Source organism: Leuresthes tenuis, unplaced genomic scaffold, assembly GCF_036924035.1.
Source record: "Leuresthes tenuis unplaced genomic scaffold, fLeuTen1.0.hap1 SCAF_3, whole genome shotgun sequence".
Taxonomy (NCBI): Eukaryota; Metazoa; Chordata; class Actinopteri; order Atheriniformes; family Atherinopsidae; genus Leuresthes; species Leuresthes tenuis.
The window spans coordinates 38,599,891-38,612,931 of NW_027325357.1; the positions used below are offsets into that span (position 1 = coordinate 38,599,891).

Below are 13,041 nucleotides of genomic sequence, written 5' to 3' on the forward strand. Positions count from 1 at the left end.
TGTGTTGTAGAACTAGTCAGAGCTGGGGATTTTGTGGGACCAGGACATTATAAACATGCATGTCACACTTCTGTAGCCTTTTATTGGCCCTTGACTGGCTTCAACTTTGCAGTCTGTGGTGTCACAAATCAAACTTCTACTGTCAAACATTGCATACATATCATTCTGACCAGACTATAGAGAACAACACATAGAACTTAATACCTCCTGATGTGGTACATGGCCCACTTTGATGTAGATTCAAATCTGGAATCAGAAATTTACCAAGACAAGTACTTATCCTCTTATCAGTGTTTCACCGAACATTAGTTAGCTGATATTAGGCATCTGTGGCAAAAGCCCTCAGCGTTTTGGAATCTAAAAAAAAGAGTATCATTTCAAAAAATGGAAATTAAATTTGCAAAAGTATGCCTGTGTTACTTGGTATATCATGAGATCCAAAGTCCAAAATATGTTTACCTGCACCCTGTCAAACTTTGTACAAAGCCCTCAGTGTATTATTTACTGATACTTTACTGATACTCACAATATTATTTGAATTCCATAGAACACACACACAAAATAACCCTGTGATGTCTCAGAGTGAAAGCAATGTTTTACTGATGGAAGAAATAATGCCAAATAACAGTTTGTTGTTATGTTGATTTTACACACAAATATAGCCCATTTATAGATTAAGCAAAGACTTACACATTCTGGCTGTGTGGATGCTTTTCTCTCTACAACAGTCAAAGTAGCCTGTATATTTCGGGGAAAGACTTGGTCCTAGCTGTATTATTGTACACAGTTATCATAGTTGACTTTTCTCAGTTGCCCTGCGATTGGGCTTGTTCTCAGATAACATCTGCTGATTGGCCACTACAGCTTCCCAAATGTCCCGCCTTGTCCAATCACTCTGCGGTTTTTGCATGTTACGTAAGTGAGCCGCCTGGGAGTTTGGCAGCGGGCGTCCGATCGCTCTTTTCAACAAGCAGAGGAACGCTGGGTCTACTGCAGGTGGTAAGGATCTGGTTTAATATTTTGGACTTCAGTTTTCTTTGCTTGATGGACAATGTTTAGAGAGGATAATGCAGTCTGCAGCCACACACGCGCAAACAATATTTGTGTTTGCTTTAAATCTTGCAGCGAAGACTTTAATGTCTCTCCACACTGTGGCATTATATGACTACGTGAATACTGATAGGGTGGTTGAAGTTCATTAACATGAATGCAAGTTTGAAACTTGACTTTTTGAGTAATCTGTCTGAGCTTTGGTTCTGCCACATGCTTTTTAACTTTGATTGGTCAACACTAAAAGCATTAACTGAACTGAGGGATGTGACTGGCTTGAGCAGGTTGCCAGGAGAACATGCCCTACTCCTCTCTGTAGCCTACAGGGTTAATAAACTATCAAACAGAGTCATAATGGCCCAGAAATAAATCTCTTTATTAGGGCTATGCAGTGTATTGGTGGCATGGCAGGTATCATGCAAATGTTTTTGTGCATATTTAAATAACAATGCCTTCAAAATGTCTACCTCGTGATTCAACCGCTTGTGGAACCACCTTTAGAAGCAATAACTTAAGGTAATCATTATCTTTATGATCAGTCTTTCACATCGTTGTGGAGAAATTTTGGCCCACCTTTCTTTACAATGTTGCTTCAAATCATTAAGGTATGCACAGCTCTTATAACGTCCCACCACATCATTTCACTTTAGTTCAAATCCGGACTTTGACTAGACCATTGCTACACCTTGAATCTTTCAGCCCAGCTTTAGCTATCAGACAGATGGCCTCACCTTTCACTATAGAGTACTTTGTTATACAGACGTCATGGTCCATGTCTTGTGGCAGCAAAACAAGCTCAAATAGTCACACTTCCACTAGTGTGCTTAACATTAGGTATGAAGTGATTGTGAATATTTGCTGTGTTTGGTTTTCTCTAAACATGCTGCTATGCATTATGTCTAAACATCTCCACTTTGGTCTTGTCTGTCCAGAAGAATATGTTTCAGAAGTCTTGCGGTTTATTCAGACGCAGCTTTGCAAACCTAAACAGTGTTGCTGTGTTCTTTTAAGAGAAATGAGGCTTTCTCTTGGCAACTCCTTCAAACAAATACTTGTTCAGTCTTTTTCTAATTCTCTTGGAATTTCACAAAAACAAAAGAAACACTTGAAAACACTGACACTTTTCAGGTGTTTCATAGTTGCAAAATAAGGAGGTTGTTTAATTTTTGTCCCAGTTGTTGAAAGACCCACTTTCAGTTCTGCTTAGTCAGCGTCTTTTCCTGATACTGCCACAGATGTATGAAAACAAACTTAAAGGAAAATTATATCTTATAGAAGTGCAATCATAACAAAGAGAGGAACAAATTATTTGAAAGTCTGCTAATATTTATTGCCCAGCCTGTTAGAATAAAAATGTGCTGCATTTTCTATCTCTTGAAATTGGTTTGCTAAGTGACATCAGAAAAAATGCTGTAATTCCCCACAGAAACTACTTGGAATGTTTCAAATTTGAATAAGCCAATTGATTTTAATAAGCCAACCAATTCAAGTCCCTTCTGGTTATTGAATGTATGAAGTCCAGTGCAAGTCACCTACGTTAAAAATTATGGTTTACTTTTTTTTTTCTGTTTACATGTTTTTCATGGTGTGTGTTTCTGCCTCCCCAGCAAACATCAAGGTGTGAGGATGAAGATTGCAGTGATTGGTCAGAGTCTATTTGGCCAGGAGGTTTACAAGGAGTTGAGGAAGGATGGCCACAAGATCGTAGGAGTCTTCACTATCCCTGACAAAGATGGAAAGGCTGACCCACTGGGTGAGAGATCCATGGACTTGAGTTTTTCCATAAAGACATAGTTATAACACAAATTAAAGTCCAGTGTTAAAGGAAATACGGTCTTTCTCCATCACCACAACAAGACAGTTTCTCATAAACAAAAAAAACAACAAAAAATCTTTTAAGCACACCTGTTAGAAATACACTCATGATGATGCCAGAGAAACTTGGACTTTTCACACAACAATTTCTATCACAGTTATTTTTTTTTTTTATCAGTCTAGGGTTTAAGCTAAATGAAGGCCCTACCCCTTAATTTCAGAGATTAAGTGCCCCCTTTCTTTAAGGGATTAAGGGCAGTTGAAGTGTTAGATGACCTCTACTTCATGGTTCCCAAAAGAAAAGGGGCACCTTACCTCTGCAGAAATGTATTGGCAGGGCAGGACCAACTGATAGGGCCAAGTGGAAGAATTGGGAATGGGCTAAAAACATACCTGTGCTGGCCAACAATATTAAACCCACTAAAAATGAAGTGGCTTAAGAAAATCAGCTCTGATAACTGAACAAGCATCTCAGATATATGGTGCAAGATTTGCAGCTTTTCACTTTCTTTTTTTCCTTCTTTCCTGCAGCCACAGAGGCAGAGAAAGATAGTGTGCCTGTCTTCAAATTCCCCCGCTGGCGAGTGAAGGGTCATGCCATCCCAGAGGTGGTGGCTCAGTACAAGGCTATCGGTGCAGAGCTCAACGTCCTGCCCTTCTGCTCCCAGTTCATCCCCATGGAAGTCATTGACCACCCTAAACATGGCTCTATCATTTACCACCCATCCCTGCTGCCTCGCCACCGAGGAGCCTCTGCTATCAATTGGTGAGTGATGTACATTTTCATAGGGATGGGGATTTGGAGAACAGCAAAGTGACAGCTACCAGTCACTTATAAGTGAAAATTACAATCCCTTTTAATTTTTCCTAAATTCCGGTTTAATTTTTCACACATTCTTTTTTTTCGGTTTTTAATTTTTGGGAATTCAGTTTTTATCATTTTACGCAAATTTAACACAGAGAAAGTGTACTTTTGTATATTAAGTACTGAAATGTACTGAAATATATTCAGTTAGAACTTAAAACTTTAATGCTTCCACACATATAATCATATTTCAGGCAAAAACATGCTGCATGATAAAAACATGGCACAATTTTTCTTGTGTGTCCAAACAGAACAGTCCTTTTTCACATTTTGCAGATTTGTTGGTTTAAATCAGTGTTTCTCAGTTCCGGTCCTCATGACCCACTGCCCTGCATGTTTTTGATGTTTCCCTCCTCCACCACACCTGATTCAAATGATCAGCTCGTCATGAAGCTCTGCATTGGCCTGATAAGGAGCCATTCATTTGAATCAGGTTTGAAACCACGTTCCGTGCCTCTTCGCTCTCGTACATTGGAAATGAATGGCAACTGGCCACTTCCGTCGCTCGCTTTGCGTTTGGAGTGAATCCAGGGTTAGGCGGACCCCAGCCATTCACTCTAAATGGGGCGAAGAGTTTATCGAGCTTGTACTTAGCGATTCAATCGTGTCATCATTAATGCTTTTCCCCATGTCCCAGTGAGTGCCTGTTCTTCAGTCTGAGATGGGTGATGCAGACCGATGTGCAGTTTATAAGTGTAAAAACGAGCAATGATGTTGTCATTAACCATCGGACCATTTCCCGCTAACACAGGGACGTAATACATACACTACATGTACTGGCAGCGATAAACCAATCAGAGAACATTACATAATACGTACGCCTTATAATTAAGTATAGAAATGGACCCCATAATTGAGGGTGCGCTTTATAATCCTTATAGTGCGAAAAATACGATAAACAAAATGCATGACTGAACAAAAAATGCCATTTCAATTCCGTTCTTTGTGAGAACAAACTAATTAAGAATAGTCCTGTCAATGCCTAGTTCCAAAAGTGCATAAAAAATTCGCCTGATCACCTGACACATAATAATCATTGGGAAACTGCTCTGCCCCGTAATTTGGAGTTAGCCAGTAGTTTCTTAACTTCTTTGTCAACTTGGCAGGTGTCGCAGACAGCCGCTTCGACATGTTTGTATTATATGGGGAGGGGGAGGGGGCGTGTGGGTGAATTGTGCATTGTCCCCACTTTTAGTGACCCCCTCGGAGCATTTTCCTGACAGATACGTTCTTTTTTATTCCCCAAAAAACGTAATGTTGGTCAGTTCCGCATATTCTGCGTATAATGAATTCCGGTTTCCGTCAAATTCCGTGATTCCATCCTCAATTCCGTGATCGCGGATATTATAGGACCCTATACCAGTCTTTGACCTGCAGAGTTCTACTTCACAGGACACTTATTCATGGTGACAAAAAGGGCGGTTTCACAGTGTTCTGGGCTGATGATGGACTGGACACAGGACCACTCCTGCTGCAGAGGGAGTGTGATGTTGAACCCAATGACACTGTCAATACAATATACAAGAGATTTCTCTTTCCAGAGGGAGTCAAAGGAACAGTAAGTGATATAAGATGAGCTAGCTGCTACAGACACAAAAGTATGAAAAACGTTTAATCGTTGACTATATTTTATACACTAATGTCAAATTATGCTGAGATGAAAATGTCAGTAATTTCCCATCTTTTTCTCTACATCATTAGCAAGTCCAATACTTAAAATAAAAATAAAACTGAAAACACAATAACGAACAGCTTTAAGCTTGCTACTGTATTATCCAGACAACAGTTGTATGCATCAGGCATTTGGACTTTTTGATGAGTTAATAAAGTTTTCATATTCATTCATTTATAAAATAAACATGTCAATGTCTCTTTCGAGAGGATTATATGTCTACAATAACGTAGTTTTTTCAATTTGAACATTTTTGGCTTTGTTACTCTCATAAATAGAATGTACTGTACAGAAAAACTACATTTCCCTCTACCAGAATGTTTTCTTGATCCCGTCTTTGACTGTTCCCTCTGAATTTCGAATCATTACCCCTCTCTCTTGCACATGTTACTCTAACTAGTCTCACAATACATGAAAGGACAATGTGCACCCTGCTCGCTTTAACTCTGTCAAGATGCAGAGAATCCCATTTCCCCCCTAAAATTAAGTGAAAAAATGGGCAATTTCACACATACTTTTTATTCTCATATGAGGTCCTTTGATTTCATACCTTTTCTCATCTTCCAGTTGAATATGGTCACAACAAAGAAATTTGTCTAGATATGAGACTTGCCATGCTTCATTTTTGCATTGTAAAGCCCTGCTTCAATCCTCTTTTCAACTTAATGCATTACCTCATCTTTATGGGGACTTACCCATAAAAAGGGTAGACAAATTTGTTGATGAAAATATATTGGTCCCCATCTCAACCTATAAAACTTTAAGGACAAAAATTAAATCTGGTTTATTCAGAGCAGTTAAACATGTGTGTTAATCAGTTTGTGTATAAAACAGCAGATGTAAACATAGCCCTGATGCTTGATAAGCATGTTGTTTTATTTGAACTTAATCTTTTTCATTGTGATAGGCACTTTATTGAGGACTGGTAAAATGCTAATATTCCATTTTCTTGCTTGGAGAAAAAGTCTTGGAACTTTAAGAATGAATTTTGTGTGTTGTATTAAAAAAGTCCAAAACATACTTAAAAGTGAACCTTTCTAATGAGAAGTAAAGCAGTGGGCACACATATTTGCATAAGGTGCTCAGTCTGTCAAAAAGATATTAGATTGGAAAATAGCACTGTAGGATTTTCCATTAAACAATATAAAGTTGCTCCTATATTCTCCTCTTATTTCTTGCCCATTCTGGAGATTGTTGCATTGGCCTTAAGTTTAAAAACTTTTGTTCAAGGTTTGTAGTTGGAGAGCATACAGCAGAGTTTTCAGAGTTTTATTGCTAAAAACATTTTGCTGCTGATACTTGAATAAAGATTGAGGACAATGACTGAAATATTTCACTGGTGAGAGACAAGTCATGAGCAGTAAATCTTTATGGCTTTGTCACTGTGGGAAAAATATCTCATATTACACATGATTATTGGTGACATAAGTATACTACTTGCTGCAGCTTGAAATTATAATATTCACTTAACAGTATATAAGTCGAGTTGGGGGGTGACTGGTGATGTGTCCAGGATGTAATGAAAAGAAATTGATGGTCAAGTCCAGAAAGTTAGCACAGCTGTTGTTTGCTTCAGTGGCTTGAACTGCATTGTTCTGGTTCCAGGTGGAAGCTGTGAGGCTAATTGCAGAGGGGAAGGCCCCGAAGATCACACAACCACTGGAGGGAGCCACATATGAGTGCATCCAAAAGAAAGAGAATGCCAAAGTATAATACTGGAAACTTTAGCTCCATCTATTACAGTGTTGTTGATAATGAAGAATGCATATCATCAGAAAGAAAAATAATGTGTAACTGGCGTAAAAAACTACATTTGTTCCACGTTTTATTTTCCATGAAATTAAGTACCAGAAATCTGTTATCTGCTGATGCTTCCATCTAAAGCCACAATTAAATAAGTGTAAAGCACTGTACTACTTTGAACACTGATATTCAATGCACTAACACACACAGTAACAGGACAAAAAATACAAAGAACATTTAATAGTAGCTTATATAAACTTCTGTTCAAGTCTTTTTGTAAAGTCTCTAACTTTGTGATGCTCATTTAAAACCGGGAGCAATGTAAGACAAGTGGTGAAAAACTAGTTTGCTCTGTTGGCAGATTGAGTGGAACCAGTCTGCTAAAGCTATCCACAACTGGATCCGAGGAAACGACAAAGTGCCAGGGGCCTGGGCAGAGGTTGATGGACAGGTAAAAGAAGGAGCTTCACAGATATAATGGGCCTCATGCAAGATCATTTTCGTACTCTTATTCTAAACTTCGGAAAAGTGTGTAAACAACCTGCGTAAACTGTCATCCGAAATGTCGTTCATAATGTCACCGAAATAAAGAAGAAATGGTTTGATATAAAAGTTACAGTGGCCCTGAGGGTCAACACACAACAACATTTCAGAAAACACAACAACATTTAAGAAAACTCAACGACATTTAAGAAAACGCGATGACATTTCAGAAAACACAACAATATTTCAGAAAACACAACAACATTTCAGATTACAGAGAGGGTAGGGACCATGGGGACAACGCTTCTTGTTTGTGATTGGATGAACCCAAGTCTGGCGACATGTCATTTCCTATTACTCTCATTCCTAGTGGGAATTTTAAACTCAGTTTGAAAGGCTGGAAAAGAAGCTTGAATTGATAAGATGGTATTTTAACAAAGGACATACATATGATGTAATTCGCGATATGCTCTCAACCTGTCATGACATTAAAATGTCCCATGGGACTCTGAAGGTACAACTGAAAGAGGGCATGTTGTCTGCTTGGGCTGGTTCAGGTAGTGGGAGACAATGGCAATATTGTGCAAAACGCACAATATAGCCTTTCTCTGGGCTACAGAGCAGTTTCTCCCCCGCTGTATTTAGACACATCCACCTGGCCTTCAGCACATCAATAGTGCACTCCACAACGGCATGGGTGCGCGTATGACAATTGTTGCACGAGTGTTCCTGTCTCGTTTACAGGGCTGACTAAGGGTGTCAATAGCCGGTGGGGCAAAAGCATAGCCTCGACCACATGGAGACAATAGAAAATTTAGGTAAGTAATCTGATGAAGTTTGCTTGGTGAATATTAACAATCAGACAAGTCATTTACCAACAAGACAGCCATCTCCGTGCAGGCCTTGCGCAAGACACATGCCAACTGAGCTATTTTGCAGCCCAAAGGAGTCATGTGCTCCCCCAGGCCACGGAGCAACGGCATTTAAAAGGTTGTATCTGAAAGAAAACTCAAAATACAAAAAAATTGGTGAAAGCAGCAAGTTGTCTTAAATCACTCGTACGCCTGTCTTAAGAGTAAATCTGTATGAGGCCCAATATTTGCTGCTGATCTCTCTAAATTTTAACTGACTATTGATATGCCGCATTTATCCCTTCTTATCAGCTGTTGTTAGGTGCAACATTCAGACTCAGAACTGCAACGTTTAAAGAGAAACTGCAGCTGTTTATTATTTCTCTTGCTCCAGAAAGTGACTTTCTACAGCTCCACTCTGGTGGACAATGGCACCAGAGCTACCGGTCAGCCCCTGGACATCCCTGGAGCCAGCCGACCTGGCATCGTCACCAAGGCTGGTCTGTTGCTGTTTGGCAACGATGGCAAGGCGGTGAGTCAGCTTATGAACTGTTGAACGTAATTCAAAACCCAATTTGTCTGGATTTTGAAGAAAAAATAAAAAAATTAAGTTATAAGACTAATGAACCTGAGTGACAAACTTACACCTTTTACATCTATCTTGAGAGAAACATGTCATTCAGAAATCTTTATACTACGCTTATGCATTTTTTTTGTTGCAGAAATATAATTTGAATGAATATGGCATTTTTCTTACCATCCTACAAAGGTTTCAGCTTTGCTCAATATCAAAAAAGATTCAGGCACCTTGCAGCAGCTCTCTGGTCTTTGATGTATCCAGTACTTAACTAAAGTCCAACTGAATGAGCTGGACATGGTTTAGAGAGACTATTTTGGTCAACAGACTTTTTTCCTTAAGTGTTAGAGCTTGGAAGTATTTGTCCTACTGCAGCTCAGCAAAAAGCTGTATATTCAGTATATTTATTCAGTATAGTTATTAGGGCCTGAGCTGCAAGGCAGCGAAGCCCTATTGTATTCCTTGGCGTTATTAGGGCCTGAGCAGTGAACTGCGAAGGCCCTATTGTTCCTGAAGGCGTTAATATTATTATTATTATTATTAGGGCCCGAGCAGTGAACTGCGAAGGCCCTATTGTTCCTGAAGGCGTTAATATTATTATTATTATTAGGGCCCAAGCAGTGAACTGCTATTTGGCGTTTGCGAACATTAGCGACGCGAATATTTTGCGCCACGAACATTGGCGGCCAGTAGGTGGCATGCGTGTCAGGCCTCATGTATACTACGTCATTGTGAAGTTGCTTCAAAGGGAATCTGTGGCGCCCCCTACTGATTTACTAAATAAACGTGTCGTCCAGCTTAGTTTTGCGTAGCTGGACGAAATTCACTGCACGCCTTCGTCATGCCAAGATGCACAAAACAGCCTTGGACTTCATAGCACCAGGTCCACAGGAAGTCATTTTGAGTTGAGCATTGGTGCTTTTTTCCACACCTCACATTTGATCGAACGGCTTCTTACTTGGTGTGCCATGGGGGATTAAAAGTTGTGATCAAATTTAGAAAATTATAAAAGGTGTGATGTGGCGGGGCGGCGAAGATCGTGTTATGGCGTTTGTGTGTCAAAAGTGATCATCGTTGCGTCATGAAACTTGGCACAAAAGTCCTGACAACCTCATACGTATATAAAGAATATTGTGTGTGGTTGGAGGAAAATGGCTCTGTAGCACCCCCTACAAATTTTCTAAATACCCCTGCCATTGGGCTTAGTTTTGCGTAGGCTGGTGAAATTCGGGACACACCTTCATCAAGGCCATACGCACAAAAAAGCCTCTTGACATCATAGCACCCGGTCCACAGGAAGTTGGCCTTGACGTTATAGGGTTGGTTGACCTCAGCTATATCCAGGGATTACAACGGTACCTCATTTGTGAAATTTGGACAAACGGGTCCAAAGATATAAGCAAAAATGCATTTTTGCTAAAAATAGCGCCACCTATAGGTCAAGGATCACCAAAATTCTTGGGCCTCTTAGATAACGAGTCTTGAGTCTCTGGTAGAAGTTTGATGTCAAAAGACCAACCGGTTGCTGAGATATGGCCTCACGTTCCTTTTTGGCGTTGTTGCCGTTAACTTTGATTGGTTGTATTGGGTGAACAAAGTCGAAATTGAAAAATCCACTTTATATCCTTTGTGCAGATTCGTACAAAGATACTCTGTGCCAATTTTCATGAGAATTGGTCAAAATCTGTGACCTGTGAAACTTTTTGAAGGTTTTCAACAAAATCCAAGATGGCGGAAAATCTAGTCAGACGGAAAATGACGTCATAGGGTGCGTTGGACTCGTCATGATACAAGGATTCCAACGATACCTTGTTTTTTAAATTCGGACACACGAGTCAAAAGTTATTTAGCTGAATGTGCTTCAAACTTTGACGTGTTGGTGGCGCTAGAGAGTTTAGATTTTGGGCACCAAAATGGTTGAGTTTGCTAATGGGATGGTCCTAAAAATATGGTCCAAATTTCACAACTTTTTACCATTGCGTTAATGGGGCTGCCATAGACTTCAATTGCAGCGGAAAATAGATCAATCATAATAGGAATACTAGCTAAAACAATAGGGTTCTGCAGCTTCGCTGCTAGACCCCTAATAATTAAAGTGTTGATGTACTTAATTCATTTTAAAATAACAAAATTCTTTGTAAATGATCAAAAGCTACTTTAAAATATCTATATATTATCTGTAATTGTATTACAGTATTTTATTGAAAAGCACAACAGAATACAACACAAACATATTTTGTTCAAACTTCTCATCACTCAAATGTACATAACTGTACTCCTGAATGTTAAATAGATAAATACATTTTTTATTTTTTGTCAAGCTTCAGTTGTCAAAGGTCTGTAACTCACTTGTTGGGTAGCTGAGTATAATGAAAAACTTCCATTATATGTTGTGTAAAATAATAATTATATTATAATACATTATATATATATATTATAATAATTTTTCTCTTGCTGGCTTCATTTGAAGCATTTTTCTGGCTGACATACACACACTAGCACTACTTATCTCATGTTTCTTTATGTCAACTTTTTCGTTTAAACTGGTTTCATGTTTCCCTTTTCTCGGCAGTTGCTGGTAAAAAATCTGCAGTTTGAAGATGGGAAGATGATTGCTGCAGCACAGTACTTCCGCTCCAGTAGCAGTGCTGCTGTAGAGCTGACTGAGGAGGAGAAGACCTTTGCTAATCAGATGAAGGCAGGTTACTTTCAGATGTTTTAATTTAAATGAAAAAAAACACAGGGACAAACAATGAGAAGCAGAAAGTGTTGATGTTGTGCTGATCCTTTATGTAATTTCTTCCAGGCAGTGTGGAAGAGCATCCTGAGAAATGTGAGCCACATTGAAGACTCGACAGATTTCTTCAAATCTGGGGCTGCTTCAATGGATGTAGTCAGGTAATGGTAAACACCCATGTTGTTTACATTTTTGATACAGCTATAATCAGTTTTTTTTTTGTTTCTTTTTTTTACATATTTTTTTCATTATTAAAGTTGTAAAATATAACATGAAAATTAGTAGACAGCAAATAACAGTAAAGAAAACAATATTTGTGAAAAATCTTACTACACTGTAAAATCTGTGTAAATAAAAACAACACAAAAACGTGCAAATCTCATTAAGCAATATCTTATTTACTGTAGAACTCAAACATATCAAAATATTGAAATTTGACCTTTCACTATTTCCTGAAATGTCTGCTCACTGGGAAATTATTGACAGCAATACATCTAAAAAGAAGTCTGGACAGGGTCAACAAAAGGCTGGAAAATTTAGTAGTACAACAAAGAAAGAGCTGAGGTACTGTTGCAAATAGTTACATTTACTGGCCACAGGTCAGTAACATGACTGGATGCAAAGGGAGCACCTTACAGAGGTAGTCTCTCAGGAATAAAGATGGGTTCAGCAATATGAAAACAAATTCTACACAAATTGTGCAGCAATTTCAGAATAACCTTCCTCAATTTGAATAAACTTGGGAGGACTTTGAATAAACCATCATCTACAGTGCTTAATATCATCAAAATATATTTTGAGAATTTGGAGACTCTTTGTGTGCAAAGGACACTGTCAAAAATCATATTTGGATGCCTGTGATCTGTGGGCCACCAGGTGGAACTTAAAAACAAGTGTGACTCACATGGAAATCACTGCATGTGAACACTGGAGTCCAATCATTGTTTGTGAATGCAGTACACCATGCCATCCAGTTTAAAGTGATCAAGTTTATAGCTCTATCATGCAAAGACTGGTCGGAAAAATCTAAATTTGAATTAAATTTTTTTTTTTTTTAAAGTAATCTTTATTAAGTTTTTTCAATTTATACAAGAGACAAATACAACAAAGAAAAATGAATAGACATAAATAAAACGGTATCAACAATCATTGCTGCAGGTATCCATAATCTACCAAATCACATTTATACAGTTTACAGTTTACGTCTTTCGTTATATCATACAACACCCATTTTTTTCACTTTGTAAT

At 38.6% G+C, this 13,041-nt stretch overlaps 1 protein-coding gene across 2 annotated transcripts in view; it reads left to right on the forward strand.

Moving 5' to 3' along the window:
- Positions 1 to 907: 907 nt before the first annotated feature.
- Positions 908 to 13,041, forward strand: part of aldh1l1 (aldehyde dehydrogenase 1 family, member L1) — a 44,286-nt gene continuing 32,152 nt past the window's right edge. The window contains exons 1-9 of one of the 2 annotated variants that reach the window (XM_072382983.1): positions 908 to 999; positions 2,658 to 2,803; positions 3,397 to 3,631; positions 5,123 to 5,288; positions 7,008 to 7,109; positions 7,507 to 7,596; positions 8,874 to 9,011; positions 11,629 to 11,758; positions 11,867 to 11,954. In XM_072382983.1, the coding sequence (XP_072239084.1) occupies positions 2,677 to 2,803; positions 3,397 to 3,631; positions 5,123 to 5,288; positions 7,008 to 7,109; positions 7,507 to 7,596; positions 8,874 to 9,011; positions 11,629 to 11,758; positions 11,867 to 11,954 (1,076 nt within the window). In that variant the 5' untranslated portion in view covers positions 908 to 999; positions 2,658 to 2,676. Of the gene's footprint in view, positions 1,000 to 1,508; positions 1,567 to 2,657; positions 2,804 to 3,396; positions 3,632 to 5,122; positions 5,289 to 7,007; positions 7,110 to 7,506; positions 7,597 to 8,873; positions 9,012 to 11,628; positions 11,759 to 11,866; positions 11,955 to 13,041 lie in introns of those variants that run through there. The other variant, XM_072382982.1, reaches the window with a different exon arrangement.